Here is a 21,439-nt window from a genome sequence, read left to right as displayed (position 1 = left end):
TGCCAAATGCATTGTGTCTTAGAATATATGAGTACTGAAAGCATAATAGGCCTATTGATGATGAATAATAGAAATGTTTGAAATCTGCTCATTTTCTTGATTAAATTAGGCGTAACAGACCCGTACGATTTACTGTGTGTCTGTCTACTCATGTATATGTGCATCTCAGTTATTATCTGCTTGCTTGGATGGGAAAAAAGGGTGCATCATCGTCTCCGTAGTCGTCACATGACGATGACCAATAAGAACTTTAGTAACTTTTTCTGCTATTTGATAAAGAAAAAACAGCAAAGAGGAAGCTGGAAATGACTTCAGTTATTCGTGGAGATCACCATTATCCTAAATTATTTGTTTATTAGGCTACGAATTTGTTTAGCAGATTCGGATTGTATATAACATCCAAAGTGATCTAAGTTTTGCAGCATCTTCTTTAATAGGTTTTATTGTCTTCGACGTATAGCCTACCTCATAGGTAATACAATGTTGGGAGAAAAGGCACAAGGTAAGTGAACAAATCCGCTAGTGGAATGTGTAGAATTGTCTGAAGCTTTGGATATGCCTACATTAACTTTTAGTTATTTGCTATTTGTAAACCCTATAAGTAAGCAGATAGACCAACATTAAAATAGAAATAAATGTCCCTTGTTTATGTCAAAGCCTTTCAACATAATGCAAGACAAATATTATATTGACCTGGCATATTCAGTAGTCTATTCAAGGAATAGCTCTTCAACTATTCAATAGGTTCCAAAGTATTTCTCCTTGCACACTTTTTTTTTATTGGTGGGGGGATTCTTCATGCCTCAGTAAGGGAAATAAGAACAAAAAATACAGTTTTGCTCTGCATTTGAAATCAAAATGGTACAAAATTAAATGCTTCCTCTCTACGTCTGAACTTGAGGTATAGAGTAGCCTAGGCCAATAGATTTAGATATATTTTTTAAGCCGTTTGCATGTAAAGGTAATTGCCAAAACAGCAAATATAGTCCAATGTGAATCAGTGAATCGAAATGAATTCTACAAAATAGCCTACAGAAAAACAAAACAATTAAGCCTACTTATTGGATATAATCTTCCTATTTTGTCAAAAATAATTATAAAAGCTAGTTAGCCTAACACGCCTTGTCGAAATGTAGGCTATTGTTTGAACGGCCTTAAAATATAATTAACTAATATGCATTGGGTTTGCGTTTCCTGTTATAGATCGAGCCTATTGATTCATGAATAAATTATTATAAAAACAATTATTATTTCATGTTTAGATGATTGCTGTTCACATGCATATGGTCTAAAGTCATAACTTAGTCACAGAATAAAAACTAACTCTGCATCTTAATTACGAAAACAAAAACGACTGATGGTTACGATAATAATAATAATAATATAAATAACAACAAACAACATGAATAGCCTAATAATAACAATAATTGTAATAATAATCGTTATAGCCTAACTATGCTATAATAGCAATAATAATAATAACAACAACGACATTAATAATAATAATAATAATAGTAGTAGTAGTCATAATCATCATAATAGATAGGCTATTATCACTTTCGGTCATCCTCCGTTCCTATTTGACACCGTGTTGGTTCAAGGCATTCTCCTTAAGATAGGACATCTTCGTTTATTATTTTGCAAGAAAGATTATACTGTACCACACATAGGTTGTTTTTTCACGATAGGTGGTCGCATCCACCGCTCATTGGCCAATCTCCCAATAGAAGGTGAGAGAGCCCTGAGTAGAGGACATGTGCACGTGTCGAAGGCTATGCTTATAGACAGAAGAGATCTGAAACGTGCGTGGACAGTGTTGTGCGTGTGGATTATAAAAGGCGTTATTCTATCCTAGTCGGAGCCATTTCTTGATTAATAGGAATAACCACTTGGAAGAAGGGGGCGATAAAGGTAATTACATTTTAAATTTTTTACAATTTTAGTCATTTAGCAGACGCTCTTATCCAGAGCGACTTACAGTTTTTTTTTTTTTTTTTTTTTTTTTTAAATACTGGCCCCCCGTGGGAATCGAACCCACAACCCTGGCGTTGCAAACGTCATGCTCTATCAACTGAGCTACATCCCTGCCGGCCATTCCCTCCCCTACCCTAGACGACGCTGAGCCAATTGTGCGCCGCCCATGAGTCTCCCGGTCACGGGGTAATCAACCATACGCGTTATATTCGGTCGAATCCGTCTAAAGATGAGCCTGTCTTATCATAAAAAACAATTGTTTACATTGGATTGTAATAAATTATTAATTTAAATGTTTTAATGTATGCTCCCATGTATAATGGAATCGTCGGTCTTATTTTTGTGAAATAGACTGAAACGGTTGTCAATCAGCTCTCTGAAAACGCTAATATCACCGCACCATCAATCTACCATATTTATTGTGGAAATAAATAAACTTCTGCATTCTTCGCAATATATATATTAACCCATATTAAGATTATTATTAGCCTAACTATATTTTTGTTTTAGATTTCAAGCCTTTTGGAAGTTTGATTTAAAGCAGATATTATTTCATAACTGCACAGAATCCTACAATTTCGTCCTGCATTAAAACATTTCTCAAGGGCAGTAAATGCATTCGATTAAGAAACTGTACATTATTTGAATTAATTGATTCGTTACATCCCTGCTTCATCCGTTCTTGACCCTTGATTTTATTTGCGAACCAGGTGTTCCATTGAAGGTAGGCATAATGGACTACACCTATGATGAAGATTTCGAAGAATCGTGTCCTGTTTGTGGAGATAAGGTCTCAGGATACCACTATGGACTCCTTACATGTGAAAGTTGTAAGGTATTTTCATTTGGAATTATTCATTATTTCAATTTTCTTTTTTTTCTTGTGTTTGTGGGTATTGTGGCCCATCAACCTAATATAGGATACATATTTTCTCCAGGGCTTCTTCAAGAGGACAGTCCAGAACAATAAGAGGTACACTTGTGCAGAAAACCAGGAGTGTAAAATAGACAAAACACAGCGGAAGAGATGTCCCTGCTGCCGATTCCAGAAATGCCTCAGTGTTGGTATGAGATTAGAAGGTATGGTTCTCTTCATCTCACCCCTTCATTTGACATTATCAGTGAGTGGATTTCAACCTTATTGTCCAGGAGTGTTTTGTTTTGGCATATTTTAATGTTTTGGCATATTTTTTCATTTGCATGTGATTGTATCTATTTGCATTTGTTATAATTTGCTATGCGCCCAAAATATGTCCAATAGATGGTCTGTATGCCTACAGGGGATGCTATAGCCTAATGTCTTCGTATCAGTTGCATCTGAATTGTTAAATAGTTATGCAAAAGTTGTAGTGGTAGTTATGTTTTGAATTAGGGACAGACAATATACAGAGTAGAGCAGTTTAGGATCCGTGGTTTTGTGGGGGCCTAGAGCGTGCAAAACATGAGGTGGAAAGAGCGCGGAGCACACCAGTGATTCCCACCCAGGCTGTGATGCGAAAATGAAGCACCTGTTTCCGCGGAGAAATGACACATTCTTCATTTGCTAATAAAACTCTGGGCTTCTTGCTGTGGTTTTAAACGGATACTTTCTATTTACATCAACAGGGTTACCATTGTGTAACTGCAAATGCATTAGCATATGTTCTGTTTAGTAAATTGTCAAAAAGAGAATTGTGATACCCTGGTGGTTGTTTTACATTGCTTTTTCCAAAAATTGGTTCAGGAAACTGCCAAACACATATTCCTAACTAAATTAGGCTATTTTCCTGTGCACTTGTTATGGCTGTATTTACAATGATATATGTTTGAATGAGTTTCTCTTTATAAGGATAGTGCAAATAATTATTTTTCATGAGGAGCATTTTTCCATGATATCCTTCTGGCTCTAGCCTAGTAACAAACTGCATATAAAGACCCACTATTGTTGACATAGTTCTGTTTCTCAACTTCTTGTCTCTTTCTGTGACAGCTGTGCGTGCGGACCGCATGCGTGGGGGCAGGAATAAGTTTGGCCCCATGTACAAGCGGGACAGAGCCATGAAGCAGCAGAAGAAGGCTTTGATACGTTCCACAGGCTTCAAGCTGGAGTCTGCTCCTCCACAGCTCTCCCCTGTACAGACTAACTATGGCTTCACCGGCACCCTGCACAGCCTCCCGTCCCTCCCCAAAGGCCTCATGCCCTCCACCCCATCCTGCATCAACCCCACCGACTATGAGGCCAGCCTCTACGGACCCCACTCCCTGGGGGTGACCATGCAGCCCCATGGACCCCTGCCTACCCAGTACCAGTGCACAGCATTCCCCAGCAGGGCCATCAAGTCTGAGTACCCTGACCACCACACAAGCTCCCCAGAGTCTCTGGTGGGGTACCCCTTTCCGGATGTGTACCCCTCCGGTGGCTCCCCACAGCCTCCCAGCCTCTCCCCCCTGGTGCTGGAGCTGCTGCGCTGCGACCCAGATGAGATGCAGGTGCAGAGTAAGATCATGGCCTTCCTGCAGCAGGAGCAGAGTGGCCGGGGCCGGCAGGACAAGCTCAACACCTTCAGCCTCATGTGTCGCATGGCCGACCAGACTCTGTTCTCCATAGTGGAGTGGGCCAGGAGCTGCATCTTCTTCAAGGAGCTCAAGGTAAGCTTCCCAGACCCCGTCCACACAGAAATGATAGGAGAGACATGCACATTTAGAAATATAAATATTAAGAAATGATTCTTAGAATAATGATCACCGTATCATATCTTATCGTTACAATTATCTTATTATTCCACTTCATAGAAAAGTGATATCAAGAATATTGAAGATAAACATTTTAAAGTATAGCTTTGATATCTTAATGTTTCTTCATCCTCTTTCTGAAACTCTGCACCCACTCACAGATAATGGCAGTAAAGAAGAAAGGCCTGTGTAAAGATGTTCTATTTACTATGACAGATAACAGTCATTTTTCTGTCCCTCCTTGTTTCTGGTGGAGGCACTCAAATAGAGCAGCAGTTAAAGAGGTGACATCATAACCCAGTCTGTCACCCTCTGGGTAATGATTTGAGATGCATCACTGTCCATGTCAGATAGGCCTTGTACTTTGAGTCTCTTTGTCAAATGAAGGGTGTAGTTGAGTTGTGCCATACTGTACAGCATGAGTTATGGCTCCAGTCAAATGTTACCCCTGGCCCCAGAGGAGAGAGAAATCAATACTGTTGTTTGACACTGTGGTGGCTGACCAGAGGGGTATACTATGAAGGAAGCTAGATCTACTCTGGGTTTTCTGAAGCTAGCCAGCTTCAGTTAGCTTCACATTCCATCTCAGGCTTCATCCGTATACTACAATGGTGGATATTGCTCATCTGCCACGTGGCTAGTCGAATGCCGAACTCTTCATGGAGACAATGCTGTAGCATCAATCCATGGGCGAGTCAGTGCCACATTTTCATTTGTGTAGAAATCAAAATGAAAGAAAATGTATCTTGCAAATTCAGCAGGCTATGGTGTGAAATAGGCTTTTAGAAGTGCCGTCTTTATTTTATTACTTATCATTAATGCTGCCTTTGGTGTGCTTTGGTGTGCTTTGGTGTGCACAAGCACCATTTTTCCCACTCCCATCGATAAAATAATTGTATTAAGTCATAGCTGCAAAAGTTTTACTATGCTTGATGTTTCAAATGCATTCTGTCATTACTAAATGTGTAATGTGATAGGTATTTTAAAATTAAAATTTTAAAACTAAAAACAAAAAATATAAGAGGGAGGGATTCTGATTTCATTGGTCCTCAACTCGTGGCTCAGCCACTTCATTCAGGATAAATGGAGTAAGCTCTGAGTTAACCTGCAGGTTAGTTCTGAAGGATTCGTTGCCACAGAAATGTACCTGGCTAAAAGGTTAGCCACTTTCGTGGTACCGGTTATCCCAAGTTGAACTCAAAGTTGACCAAACTTACAGATAGATGGCCGAAAGGAGACAATGCATGCTGGTGTTGATGAAGGCTGATCTGTGCTATTGCTCAATGATCACTGTGCTATTTGTTGAGGCTGTCCTCAGCCAGAGAATGGCTTGCGACGGGAACTTACTAATGGATTGTTTGCTCTTTGCCACATAAAATATTAGAAAAATATTTTGCACCAGGTCTGAATTGAGGTGTATTTAGAAGCAACTTTTTGTCATATTATTGTTATTTGTCCGATAGCCTTATCTGTGAGACAGTGAGTCCTTTGTGTGGTGAGACAGGAACATAGTATCTCTGTAAAGGCTGTATCAGGGGGACACACAGAGTGGTCCCATTCTTCACTTTACTTTATTCTTTTAACTGGGTTATTTTAGGGTCGGTAGGCCTATATGCCTCTGAGGACCCATGTTCTGATGCAGTGATCATTGGCCAGTAGTAGTTATGGCAGCATCATCAGTACTATAGAGTTAGACCTGACTGGGGAGGAGAATTCTGTACCTGGACAAACAACGGTCTGAAAAATAGCTTCAATGACAGTGATAAGGTTTTGTTTTAAATACAATATGAGAAAATGGCCAGCATATCTTATTTGATGTAATAATATGTAATCTAAGCTAGCTATGGGATTATGATTATGGAAAATGGGAGAGCCACTTTAGTGTTGCCTCAGGCATGTTGATAGTGCAAAGCCAACAGTAACATTTGAACTGCATGAATTTCAGTCATGTTACGCACCTCTGATGTATCCTGGCTAAATTGCAACCAATTGTGAGGTTGTAGACTTGAACAGCGCGAGGTGAGCACAAAGCGGTGGATGTTTGCCAGGAGAGAGAGAGAGCCTCCTGCAGAAAGAGCTATCTTTCTCTGAGTAATTACATTCCATCCAGACGATAACAGGGGAATGTCAGCTCTCTCTCCACGGCCCAGTATTTTGTCTCTCATTGTTCATATTTGCACAGGAAAAATGGAGCTATCATCTGCTAAATTTACCTTGGGCATTGCCAGTATGTTTGTGTCAGATGCTGCCATTACTTGAGTTTTCGCATGCAGTATCTGACTTTGACATACCTGTAGCATATGATCAAACATAATTATATGCATGCAGGGGTGGTGCATTGTAGCAGCCCTTTTCTAAATGATGATGAAAAGAAAGATATATATTTATTGTCTGATGGTTTTAGACCTGTCCGTCTGATCTCCAGAACATCTGTATTGGTCTCAAAACCAAATTATGACAGTTATGGAATGGCACTGAGTGAGGCAGGTTCATGCTTTCCTGTTTCTGCCAGCCAGGGGGGACAAGACTGATTGTCCCTTGACTGAACGTTCACTGTGTGTATGTGAGTGTGTGTGTGTGTGTGTGTGTGTGTGTGTGTGTGTGTGTGAAATGTTGTGTCTGTGTGCCGAATTCTCCTTGAGAAGAAGTACTGTATGATGAATCAAGATGTTGGGTGTTGGTCCTGTAGCTCCGACTGGGAGCAAGATTGAACTTCTCCTCTGGACAGATATATAGTTCCATTCACGTTGTAGTAATTCTGTCATCCCCATGCCAGATGAATGTGTGTCCTGGTGCTGTTAGGGGGCTACAGCAACACTCTCTGTCACCAGCTGCAGAATTACTGACAGTGTTGTCCTTCGACACCCAGAGTAATATGTGCTAGCAATGAGGAGCACCCAATCACCCCCCCTCCCTCCCATCTGCCTTAATGGGTGGGAGCAAGGGGGGTGACGGAGGACAGGGAGCGGTGAGGAGGTGGAAGAGGTCATCTCTGTGGCTCGTAAATACAACGTGATGATGCGCAAGACACTGACACCAGCCCCAGACGCTGGAAATATGGCACAATGACCCGTCCTCTCTGGGTTTTATAGTCACCCAATGTATCTATCCATGTAGCTATTTGTGTCTCAGGTGGGACCACACTATCCCATGTGGATGTTAGCTTTTAAAGGGGTTGATGTTAGATTGATGCCTGCTTAGCGCTGTGGCGGTCATGAAATTTCATCAGACGGTGATTGTCAAGCAAATAACTGTCGGTCTCACGGTAATTGACCGTTAATTAACATATGCACATTTGCATCTCCTGGCTTCCATACATAGCCTACAAGCCACTGATGCTGACCTTTGCAACATCTACATTTAAAAAAGTCTAATAAATCCATGTAATATAGCCTACACCTTCACAATAAATCCAGACACGTCTAAAGAAGCATAATATGAAGAAAATGTAGTATATTTCAGAAGAACAGAATAGCATACTCTGAGTTGTCCTTATGTTAGGTCCTGATCTGGCTATGCCAAATGGCTGTGGGCTACACTAGTTCATTTAGCAGACAAGATTTGCTTAGAATTCCGTGGCATTATTTTATAGTATGAAGAATACAATTGAACAAAGCTGAATAAAATAGAAAGGATATTTTCTCCAAACGATTTGAGGAAGTGCGCACATGCGGCTATTCTGTGTTGAGCGGTTAACGAAGAAACAGGTATTCCTATATGCTTAATTTAGAGTTATTAATGTAACTTTAGTTGTTCTACAAATGTTAGGCTATATGTTTTGATTTTTAATACATTGTAATGCTGCATGATGCGACTAATGATGATTTGAAAAAAGTTGCTTGAAAGGCATTTTTTTTGTGCAGGCTGTATACACTACATCAGTCACTCATTCACAATTTGACAAGCATTTCACGGCGGCATCCCCTTTGTGTGGCCGTAATGTACCCCAAAAAAATCCATGCCTTTCGCGGCCAGTTGCCGTTGAGCTCTTCTCCCTGAGTGCTGCGTTCTCCATCACGTGATCGGGTCTTTCTCACAGGCTACAAGTGAAGACAGACACATCGGTGACGCAACTGCGCGTGTCCTTATCCAATTCCGAGGTGCATATTGAAGAATTGGAAGAACTGTCCACATTTACTTTTTGGCAGCCAACAAGATGAGTAGGCCTTACGAACAGCAAAAGCACTAGCCTATGTCAATCTACTATCCCCCACAGTACAAAGGTCAACCTATTCTATTCTGTATGATAAATAAATATTCCAAACATAGTCTGGGACAGTTGTGGGATGCGATAGATCCCAAATTAATACAACCACTAGTATTAAAAAACCTTTACGCAATGTGGATGACACAATGGATCAGAACATTTAGCTTAAAATGTTGATAAACTATTAGGCTATTTCTTCACATTATAAGCGCAGCAATGCACACATGGTAGTAAGCGCAAATGTTCCATTAGAGGAAAACACCATTATCAAAAGTGACCGCAAATGCAATTATGCATGTAATGCTTTTATTATAAAGGTGCATTTTTATGGTGAAAATTATCTTCCCCAAACTTGAAACTCACGCGCTGCTTATGTATGCCAGTTAGGCTCTACACCCCTTGTAAAGCTGATTAATGTGCTTAATTTTAAGAAGTTATTTGGCCACTTTAGTTGTGATACAAACCTTATTAAAACATATAGGCCTATGGGCTAGTCTACATGAGGTGTGCGACTATGATTCGACAAAGTTGCAAAAACAAGGCATTGTTTCTTATAGAATTCACAAGTGATAGGCTTATATTGTCACCAATCAGACTATTCTTGATTTAATCTTGTCTTGACATATACTAAATCTTAATTGTGTGAAATTTGTTTGATTTAGAATGAACCATTATCATGCACCTGTATCGAAACAGGGGCAGCGGAAAAAATACATGTCATCTATGCACTTAAATAGCGAATGGAGGACGCTTTTCCCCGTGGTTAATTTTCATGCCAGCCAGGTAGGCTATACTCCTGTTGTAAATATAAGCAATGTGCATAATATTAGGAAAGTTGAAAAATAAATATAGTAGGCCTAGACCATAGAAAGCAGTAGAGTCCATTACTTTTCTCGCGCAATTGCATACAGTGAGGGAAAAAAGTATTTGATCCCCTGCTGATTTTGTACGTTTGCCCACTGACAAAGAAATGATCAGTCTATAATTTTAATGGTAGGTTTATTTGAACAGTGAGAGACAGAATAACAACAAAACAATCCTGAAAAACGCATGTCAAAAATGTTATAAATTGATTTGCATTTTAATGAGGGAAATAAGTATTTGACCCCCTCTCAATCAGGAAGATTTCTGGCTCCCAGGTGTCTTTTATACAAGTAACGAGCTGAGATTAGGAGCACACTCTTAAAGGGAGTGCTCCTAATCTCAGTTTGTTACCTGTATAAAAGACACCTGTCCACAGAAGCAATCAATCAATCAGATTCCAAACTCTCCACCATGGCCAAGACCAAAGAGCTCTCCAAGGATGTCAGGGACAAGATTGTAGACCTACACAAGGCTGGAATGGGCTACAAGACCATCGCCAAGCAGCTTGGTGAGAAGGTGACAACAGTTGGTGCGATTATTCGCAAATGGAAGAAACACAAAATAACTGTCAATCTCCCTCTGCCTGGGGCTCCATGCAAGATCTCACCTCGTGGAGTTGCAATGATCATGAGAATGGTGAGGAATCATCCCAGAACTACACGGGAGGATCTTGTCAATGATCTCAAGGCAGCTGGGACCATAGTCACCAAGAAAACAATTGGTAACACACTATGCCGTGAAGGACTGAAATCCTGCAGCGCCTGCAAGGTCCCCCTGCTCAAGAAAGCACATATACAAGCCCGTCTGAAGTTTGCCAATGAACATCTGAATGATTCAGAGGAGAACTGGGTGAAAGTGTTGTGGTCAGATGAGACTAAAATCGAGCTCTTTGGCATGAACTCAACTCACCGTGTTTGGAGGAGGAGGAATGCTGCCTATGACCCCAAGAACACCATCCCCACCGTCAAACATGGAGGTAGAAACATTATGCTTTGGGGGTGTTTTTCTGCTAAGGGGACAGGACAACTTCACCGCATCAAAGGGACGATGGACGGGGCCATGTATCGTCAAATCTTGGGTGAGAACCTCCTTCCCTCAGCCAGGGCATTGAAAATGGGTCGTGGATGGGTATTCCAGCATGACAATGACCCAAAACACACGGCCAAGGCAACAAAGGAGTGGCTCAAGAAGAAGCACATTAAGGTCCTGGAGTGGCCTAGCCAGTCTCCAGACCTTAATCCCATAGAAAATATGTGGAGGGAGCTGAAGGTTCGAGTTGCCAAACGTCAGCCTCGAAACCTTAATGACTTGGAGAAGATCTGCAAAGAGGAGTGGGACAAAATCCCTCCTGAGATGTGTGCAAACCTGGTGGCCAACTATAAGAAACGTCTGACCTCTGTGATTGTAGTCCCCTGTAGCTCAGTTGGTAGAGCATGGTGCTTGCAACGCCAGGGTTGTGGGTTCATTTCCCACGGGGGGCCAGTATGAAAAACAAAAAAAGGTATGCACTCACTCTGGATAAGAGCGTCTGCTAAATGACTAAAATGTAAATTGGCACTAAGTAATGTTTTGCAGAGGGGTCAAATACTTATTTCCCTCATTAAAATGCAAATCAATTTATAACATTTTTGACATGCGTTTTTCAGGATTTTTTTGTTGTTATTCTGTCTTTCACTGTTCAAATAAACCTACCATTAAAATTATAGACTGATCATGTCTTTGTCAGTGGGCAAACTTACAAAATCAGTAGGGGATCAAATACTTTTTTCCCTCACTGTAGCCTATTGAAATGTTGCGGAACATGAGCTCATGGGCTCTCATGAAGTGTTTGATTATATTTTCGAAAACATTTGTATTGATGTCAGAGTGATTAGAGGGACAATAGAGTGCTGAGTACCAGGCAGTTAGCAAGTTTGGTAGGCTACTGATGACCATCAGCAGCATCAGAGCTTGGAGAAGCCTAATTACCGTGACAAAATGGTCACATGGAATTTGACTGCTTTCATGACTTGTGACCGCCGGTGTGGCAGTAATACGGTCACCGCAACAGCCCTATGCCTCTTTGAGATTGTAATATCAGTGTAGGCTGTTTTATTTGACATTGGGTTTGACACTAGATTGGTTCTTCACTACTCCTATGTTTGGCTGTGTGGAATGAGTTTGAGCTTTCATGTGACCTGTTGTTTTCTATTTCTTCTTCGAGGTGGGGGACCAGATGAAGCTTCTTCAAAACTGCTGGTCTGAGCTGCTGGTCCTGGACCATGTCTTCAGACAAGTGCAACATGGGAAGGAGAGCAGCCTGCTGCTGGTTACTGGCCAGGAGGTAAGCAGCCTCGCAGTTCCAACATAAAATTAATACAATGCTCATACATTGATGAATACCAGACATACATACAGTCACACACACACACACACATGCATTCATCATGTAGTCATTACAGATACATAACCTCTACGGATAGCAATACGTATTTTTTGTTGTTGTTGCAATAATGTATATCTATATAGTAATTACTGTTTTTACGCTGTACCAATGTAATTACCACACATTATTTTAGTGACATAATGTCTGTGGTCCTCTGTAGCTCAATTGGTAGAGCATGGCGCTTGTAATGCCAGGGTAGTGGGTTCGATCCCCGCGACCACCCATACGTAAAAATGTATGCACACATGACTGTAGGTTGTTTGGATAAAAGCGTCTGCTAAATGGCATATTATTATAATATAAAGTGGGACTACACTGAGTGCTCTTTCCATGACATAGACTGACCAGGTGAATCCAGGTGAAAGCTACTGTATGATCCCTTATTGATGTCACTTGTTAAATCCAGTTCAATTGGTGTAGATGAAGGGGAGGAGACAGGTTAAATAAGGATTTTTAAGCCTTGAAACAATTGCGATATGAATTGTGTATGTGTGCCATTCAGAGGGTGAATGGGCAAAACAAAAGGTTTAAGTGCCTTTGAACAGGGTATGGTAGTAGGTGTCAGGCGCACCGGTTTGAGTGTGTCAAGAACGGCAACGCTCCTGGGTTTTTCCAGTGGTGGAAAAAGTACCCAAATGTCATACTTGAGTAAAAGTAAAGATACCTTAATAGAAAATGACTCAAGTAAAAGTGAAAATCGCCCAGTAAAATACTACTTGAGTAAAAGTCTAAAAAGTATTTGGTTTTAAATATACTTATGTATCAAAAGTAAATCTAATTGCTAAAATATACTTAAGTATCAAAAGTAAAAGTAAAAGTATAAATCATTTCAAATTCCTTATATTAAGCAAATCTTTTTAATTTACGGATAGTCAGGGGCACACTCCAACACTCAGACATAATTTACAAATGAAGCATTTGTGTTTCTTGAGTCAGTGAGTCCGCCAGATCAGAGGCAGTAGGGATTACCAGGGATGTTCTCTTGATTAGTGCGTGAATTGGAGTGTTTTCCTGTCCTGCTAAGCATAAAAAATGTAACGAGTACTTTTGGGTGTCAGGGAAAATGTATGGAGTAAAATGTACATAATTTTCTTTAGGAATGTAGTGACGTAAAAGTAAAAGTTGTCCAAAATATAAATAGTAAAGTACAGATACCCCAAAAAACGACTTAAGTAGTACTTTAAAGTAATTTTACTTAAGTACTTTACACCACTGGGTTTTTCACACTCAACAGTTTCCCATGTGTATCAAGAATGGTCCACCCCCAAAGGACATCCAGCCAACTTGACACAACTGTGGGAAGCATTGGAGTCAACATGGGCTAGCATCCCTGTGGAACACTTTCGACACCTGAGGGCAAAAGGGTGTTCCTAATGTTTTGTATGCTCAGATATAGATTAGTAATTATGGCGCCGGAGAAGATGGCTGCCGTTTTACAGCCCTCTAACCAATTGTACTATTATGTGATTTTTTTGCGTTATTTGTAATTTATTCTGTACATAATGTTTCTGCCACCGTCTCTTATGACCAAAAAGAGTTTATGGATATCAGGACAGCGATTACTCACCTCGTATTGGACGAAGATTTTTTCTTCAACGAGTCGGACGCGAAGGATATCCTACAGACACCCGACAAGGCCCAAATCCCCATCATTCGCATGAGAAAGAGACAGAGATATCGTGGACATAGGTCGGGGTGCCTTGTAAGGATCCGACGGCGAGTGAGTAAACTGCCTCTTCCATCAATCCTATTAGCCAATGTTCAATCATTTGAAAACAAATTGGACGACCTACGATAAAGGTTATCCTACCAACGGGACATTAAAAACTGTAATATCTTATGTTTCACCGAGTCATGGCTGAACGACGACATTGATAACATACAGCTGGCGGGATATACGCTACATCGTCAGGATAGAACAGCTGACTCTGGTAAGACAAGGGGTGGCGGTCTGTGTATATTTGTAAACAACAGCTGGTGCATAAAATCTAACACTAAGGAATTCTCTAGGTTTTGCTCGCCGGAGGTATAGTATCTCATGACAAGCTGTAGACCACACTATTTACCAAGAGAGTTTTCATCTATATTTTTCGTAGCTGTCTATCTACCACCACAAACCGATGCTGGAACTAAGATTGCACTCAATGAGCTGTATAAGGCCATAAGTAAACAGGAAAACGCTCATCCAGAGGCAGCGCTCCTAGTGGCCGGCGACTTTAATGCAGGGAAACTAATTTCTACCAGCATGTTAAATGTGCAACCAGAGGAAAAAAAACTCTAGACCACCTTTACTCCACACACAGAGACGCATACAAAGCTCTCCCTCGCCCTCCATTTGGCAAATCTGACCATAATTCTATCCTCCTGATTCCTGATTATAAGCAAAAACTAAAGCAGGAAGCACCAGTGACTCGGTTAATAAAAAAGTGGTCAGATGACGCAGATGCTAAGCTAAAGGACTGTTTTGCTAGCACAGACTGGAATATTTTCCAGGATTCTTCAGATAGCATTGAGGAGTACACCACATCAGTCACTGGCTTCATCAATAAGTGCATTGATGACGTCGTCCCCACAGTGACCATACGTACGTACCCCAACCGGAAGCCATGGATTACAGGCAACATCCGCACTGAGCTAAAGGGTAGAGCTGCTTTCAAGGAGCGGGACTCTAACCCGGATGCATATAAGAAATCCCGCTATGCCCTCCGACGAACCATCAAACAGGCAAAGAGTCAATACAGGACTAAGATTGAATCGTATTACACCGGCTCTGACGCTCGTCGGATGTGGCAGGGCTTGAAAACTATTACAGACTACAAAGGGAAGCACAGCCGCGAGCTGCCCAGTGACACAAGCCTACCAGATGAGCAAAATCACTTCTATGCTCGCTTCGAGGCAAGCAACACTGAGGCATGCATGAGAGCATCAGCTGTTCCGGATGACTATGTGATCACGCTCTCCGTAGCCGATCAGGTCAACATTCACAAGGCCGCAGGGCCAGACGGATTACTAGGACGTGTACTCCGAGCATGCGCTGACCAATTGGCAATTGTCTTCACTGACATTTTCAACATGTCCCTGACTGAGTCTGTAATACCAACATGTTTCAAGCAGACCACCAAAGTCCCTGTGCCCAAGGACACTAAGATAACCTGCCTAAATGACTACCGATCCGTAGCACTCACGTCTGTAGCCGTGAAGAGCCTGTAGCCATGGCTCACATCAACACCATTATCCCAGAAACACTAGACCCACTCCAATTAGCATACCGCCCCAACAGATCCACAGATGATGCAATCTCTATTGCACTCCACACTGCCCTTTCCCACCTGGACAAGAGGAACACCTACGTGAGAATGCTATTCATTGACTACAGCTCAGCGTTCAACACCATAGTGCCCTCAAAGCTCATCACTAAGCTAAGGATCCTGGGACTAAACACCTCCCTCTGCAGCTGGATCCTGGACTTCCTGACGGGCCACCCCCAGGTGGTAAGGGTAGGTAACAACACATCTGTCACGCTGATCCTCAACACGGGGGCACATCAGGGGTGCGTGCTCAGTCCCCTCCTGTACTCCCTGTTCACCCATGACTGCATGGCCAGGCACGACTCCAACACCATCATTAAGTTTGCCGACGACACAACAGTGGTATGCCTGATCACCAACAACGATGAGACAGCCAATAGGGAGGAGGTCAGAGACCTGGCCGTGTGGTGCCAGGATAACAACCTCTCCCTCAACGTGATCAAGACAAAGGAGATGATTGTGAACTACAGGGAAAAAAAAGAGGACTGAGCACGCCCCCATTCTCATCGACAGGGCTGTAGTGGAACAGGTTGAGAGCTTCAAGTTCCTTGGTGTCCACATCACCAACAAACTAACATGGTCCAAACACACCAAGACAGTCGTGAAGAGGGCACGACAAAGCCTATTCCCCCTCAGGAGACTGAAAAGATTTGACATGGGTCCTCAGATCCTCAAAAAGTTATACAGCTGCACCATCGAGAGCATCCTGACTGGTTGCATCACCGCCTGGTATGGCAATTGCTCGGCCTCTGACCGCAAGGCACTACAGAGGGTAGTGCGTACGGCCCAGTACATCACTGGGGCAAAGCTTCCTGCCATCCAGGACCTCTATACCAGGTGATGTCAGAGGAAGGCCCTAAAAAATACTCCAGCCACCCTAGTCATAGACTGTTCTCTCTGCTACCGCACGGCAAGCGGTACCGGAGCGCCAAGTCTAGGTCCAAAAGGCTTCTCAACAGCTTCTACCCCCAAGCCATAAGACTCCTGAACAGCTAATCATGGATATCCAGACTATTTGCACTGCCCCCCCACCCCACCCCATCCCCCCTCTTTTACGCTGCTGCTACTCTGTTTATTATTTATGCATAGTCACTTTAACTCTACCCACATGTACATATTACCTCAATTACTTCGTCTAGCCGATGCCCCCGCACATTGACTCTGTACCGGTACCCCCTGTACATAGCCTCCCTACTGTTATTTCACTTTACTGCTGCTCTTTAGTTATTTGCTTTAAAGAATTTTACTTAACACTTTTTTACTTTTTACTTTTTTTTAAACTGCATTGTTGGTTAAGGGCTTGTAAGTAAGCATTTCACTGTAATGTCTACACCTGTTGTATTCGGCGCATGTGGCAAATAAAATTTGATTTGATTTGATATGTACAGTGCCTTCAAAAGGTATTCCCACGCCTTGACTTTTTCCACATTTTGTTATGTTACAGACTGAATTTAAGATGGATTGAGATTTTATGCCACTGATTTACACACAATACCCTACAACGTCAAAGTGGAATTTTGTTTTTAGAAATTGATAAAACATTTAAAGCTGAAATGTCTTGAGTCAATAAGTACTCAACCCCTTTGTTATGGCAAGCCTAAATACGTTCAGGAGTAAAAATGTGCTTAACAAGTCACATAATAAGTTCCATGGACTAACTCTGTGTGCAATAATAGTGGTTAACATGATTTTTGAATGATTACCCCATCTCAGTACCCCACATCTGTAAGGTCCCTCAGTCGAGTAGTGGATTTCAAGCACAGATTCAACCACAAAGACCAGGGAGGTTTTCCAATGTCTTGCAAAGAATAGCACCTATTGGTAGATTGGTACAAATAAAAAAAGCAGACACTGAATATCCCATTGAGCATGGTGAAGTTATCAATTACACTTTGGATGGTGTATCAATACACCCAGTCACTACAAAGATACAGGCGTCCTTCCTAACTCAGTTGCCGGAGAGGAAGGAAACCGCTCAGAGATTTCACCATGAGGTGATTTTAAAACAGTTACAGAGTTTAATGGCTGTGATAGGAGAAAACTGAGGACGGATCAACAACATTATAGTTACTCAACAATACTAACCTAAATGACAGAGTTAAAAGAAGGAAGTCTGTACAGAATGCAAATATTCAAAAACCAGCATCCTGTTTGCAATAAGGCACTAAAGTAATACTGAAACATTTTTTGCCAAAGAAATGAACTTTTTGTCCTTAATACAAAGCGTTATGTTTGGGGAAAATCCAACTCAACACATCACTGAGTACCACTATTCATATTTTCAAGCATGGTGGTGGCTGCAGCATGGTTTGGATCAGCTCGTCATCGGCAAGGACTAGGGAGTTTTTTTTTAGGATATAAATAAATGGAATAGAGCTAAGCACAGACAAAATCCTAGAGGAAAACCTGGTTCAGTCTGCTTTCCAGCAGACATTGGGAGACAAATTCACCTTTCAGCAGGACAATAACCTCAAACTCAAGGCCAAATATACACTGGAGTTGCTTACCAAGACGACATTGAATGTTCCTGAGTGGCCTAGTTACAGTTTTGTCTTAAATCGGCTTGAAAATCTATGGCAGGGCTTGAAAATGGATGTCTAGCAATGATCAACAACCAACTTGACAGTGCTTGAAGAGTTTAAAAAAGAATAATAATATTGTACAATCCAGGTGTGCAAAGCTCTTAGAGACTTACCCAATGAAACTCACAGCTATAATTGCTGCCAAAGGTGATTCTAGCATGTATTTACTCTGTTTTATTTTACATTCATCTTTTTTCTTTAAGTCGAATTTTTCTTTCACTTTGACCCTACAGAGTATTTTGTGTAGATCGTTGAAAAAAAGAGACAATGAAATCCATTTTAATCCCAATTTGTAACACAACAAAAAGTGAAAAAAATTCAAAGAGTGTGAACACTTTCTGATGCCTGCTCTTGTTCTTTTACATTTGGTCGTGTTTGGAAGATGCAGAACAGAACAGGAAAAAACAACCATCAGCTTGTCTCTGCAGCCTGTAACTGACTCCTGGGTTTGGGGAGGAGAGGGGAAAGATGGCAGCTTGTTTTTAGTTGCTTCTTGTTTAAATCGTGTTCTTTTTTTCTCATAAAGAGTGCAATGGAAAACAGGGTATTTTTATCTACATACTGTACTAGGTTTATGGGAACAGGAGGAAGAGGGGCTTAAAAGTTACACTGTATAATTCTAGAAGTTACTGTGGGAATTGGAAGATTTAACGTCCAATATGTTACATAAAATTCCAATCGCATTAATTTAGAAGGTGGTGAGAAGCTACTGCAGACTCAATGTATGGCATCTATGAACATGTATTGAAGCTGTACTGTACTGTAATTCAGGTTGAAGTGGTGGCAACTCCACCACTTTTCAACCTCATTTTCATTATCTCCAGCACAATACCAGTGTCTACATATGTGAAAACAGCGCATTTCTACGTTTTGTAGAAAAAAACATAAAGTAAAAAAGTTCTACCCAATGACATCAAAAACAGTGATTTTCTAACACTATGAGATTTGCGGTGATGTGGGGAGTAAGAAAATACCCTCCCTCTGTTTTGAAAAACACAGTTTTTCTCACTTTTAATTCCACCCTTTCATGTACATTTACATTTGAGTCATTTAGCAGAGTTTCTTATCCAGAGCGACTTACAGGAGCAATTAGGGTTAAGTACCTTGCTCAAGGGCACATAGACAGATTTTTCATTTAGTCGGCTCTGGGTTTTGAACCAGGGATCTTTCGGTTACTGGCCCAACACTCTTAACCGCTAGGCTACCTGTCACAGAGAAGCATTGTTTAGGATCTTTCTTCTTATCTTTTGAACCACAGATCATAGAAATGCGCTGTTTTTACTGGTTCGGTGCTGGAGAAAATATATATGAGGTTGAAAAGTGCCAGAATTGCCCTTTAAAGCCTGTATATACAATAAAACATAATGTTGTCCTCCTGTGATGTGTTGCAGATGGATCTGTCATCCATGGGGTCCCAGGCAGGAGTGAGTCTGTCAGGCCTGGTCCAGAGAGGACAGGAGCTGGCTGGGAGGCTGCTGGCCCTGAAGTTAGACAGGAGAGAGGTTGCCTGCATCAAGTTCCTCCTCCTCTTCAATCCCAGTGAGTAGACCACATGGACATACACTATACACACTGTATGCTGTACCACATTAGATGGTGATTATTAGTCTTATAATATGTATATAATATGTATATAATATATGCCACTTAGCAGACACTTTTATCCAAAGCGACTTACAGTCATGCATGCATACATACAGCTCATGTATAGCTCATTACAGCTAGCTCATGAATGGAATAGATTTGTGATAGACCATGTAACATTACTATGGCCTTTCAAAGATCTGAATTTGATTAGGTTTGAGGTACTTCTTCACACTTTTTTGTATTGTAGCTGTGGTTTGTATAACCCAGTGACGTGTAGTACTTAAGAATGGACAAATAACTTTTTCAAACATTTTGTTGGAAATAGGTTTTAGTTGACAACCCTCGCTGTCCCATTTATTTTGAAAGGCAGAAGTGACATTTTAAATGGAAATGTCACAGCCATTGATATATGTTTATTTATCCAGAAGGTTACAACTGTTGTCTGAACCAATCCTTTATTTTCAGGTATACTCACTTAATTAAATGTAGGGCCTTGTCAAAAGGCAATATTAACAAAGAAGACAATCTCACCCATTATTCTTTAATAGCATTCAATGGAACCATAATGGATGGGCCTATCATTCAATAATCTGACTGACATTCATGCAGTGGCTTCTACATATGGAGTGTGTATAGACGACAGTTGCCCAGATTCCCTTAAGCGACTGCTATTTAGTGCCAGCGAGCTGGGAATAAAAGGCTTTAGAATAATGAGAGCACTCGTCACAGGCAGAAAATATTTGCCATCTCCGCTGTCTGTTTCATTCTCTCTCTCTCCCTCATCTTTCAATCAATGAGTCAGGTTTATCAGGGCAATTTAGTTGCCCTTAAGCGGTTTGAAAAAAATATTAAAAATATTTATACTGTGTGAATGGCTCTCCTGGCAGGACTCAGCTGATGCTGAATAGAAGTCCATTATAGGGTCTAGCTATTGTCACACACACACACACACACACACACACACACACACACACACACACACACACACACACACACACACACAACCCTGCTGCACACTGTACAGATCCAATGTACCAGAAATGGAATATTAGTAATAAACTGATGCAATGTCAATGCTAAAGCTTAGGCCTACACTTGATCTCCACAAGCTGAGCCTTAACACAGGGATTTGAGGAACAGTTTCAAATAAATATATCAATATTCTCCCATTTATGTGATCATCTACAGAGTAATATAATCCCCCTTAAAGCTCTTTCCTATGTCCCTGTCCAGATGTGAAGCTGTTGGAGAACCAGGTGTTTGTGGAGAGTGTTCAGGAGCAGGTGAATGGGGCTCTGCTGGAGTACACTCTGTGCACCTACCCCCTGTACCTGGACAAGTTCAGCCAGCTGGTGTTACGTCTGCCAGAGCTGCGTGCCCTCAGCACTCAGGCAGAGGACTACCTGTGCTACAAACACCTGAGTGGGGAGGTGCCCTGCAACAACCTTCTCATCGAGATGCTGCATGCCAAGAAGGACTGTATATGAGCACCACGCTACCACCACTACACACCAACAGACTGTCTGTGGGACTAATGCTGTGGAAGCAAAGAGGGGATTTATGATTAAAGCTAGGAGAAAATGATGTGTGTTTGTGTGCGTGCATGCATGCGTGAGTAGCCCCTCTGTCCAAGGTGTGTGTAAACAGAATATGGACTCATTGTTTTGGCAGTCCTTTAAATGTACATAGTTATAAAATGTACAAAGAAGCTATGTTATGATACTGTATGTAATAAATGTAACTTTTACGTTTTGTTGAATTAAGCAGAGTGAGGTCTACA

General features: G+C 41.3%; 1 protein-coding gene across 1 annotated transcript; it reads left to right on the top strand.

Annotated features, from left to right (window-relative positions):
* Nucleotides 1-480: 480 nt before the first annotated feature.
* On the top strand, nt 481-21,146 carry LOC311140968 (nuclear receptor subfamily 5 group A member 2-like; the record flags this gene model as incomplete). The annotated part of the gene is made up of 7 exons (XM_084176229.1): nt 481-502; nt 2,685-2,809; nt 2,913-3,054; nt 3,944-4,602; nt 11,961-12,080; nt 19,464-19,611; nt 20,893-21,146. The coding sequence occupies 7 exons, from the start codon at nt 481-483 to the stop codon at nt 21,144-21,146; spliced, it is 1,470 nt and encodes a 489-aa protein (XP_084032355.1).
* Nucleotides 21,147-21,439: the final 293 nt, after the last annotated feature.

The sequence above is a fragment of the Coregonus lavaretus genome (assembly GCF_964263955.1).
Source record: "Coregonus lavaretus genome assembly, chromosome: 14".
NCBI lineage: Eukaryota > Metazoa > Chordata > Actinopteri > Salmoniformes > Salmonidae > Coregonus > Coregonus lavaretus.
This window is presented reverse-complemented; position numbering and strand designations above follow the sequence as displayed.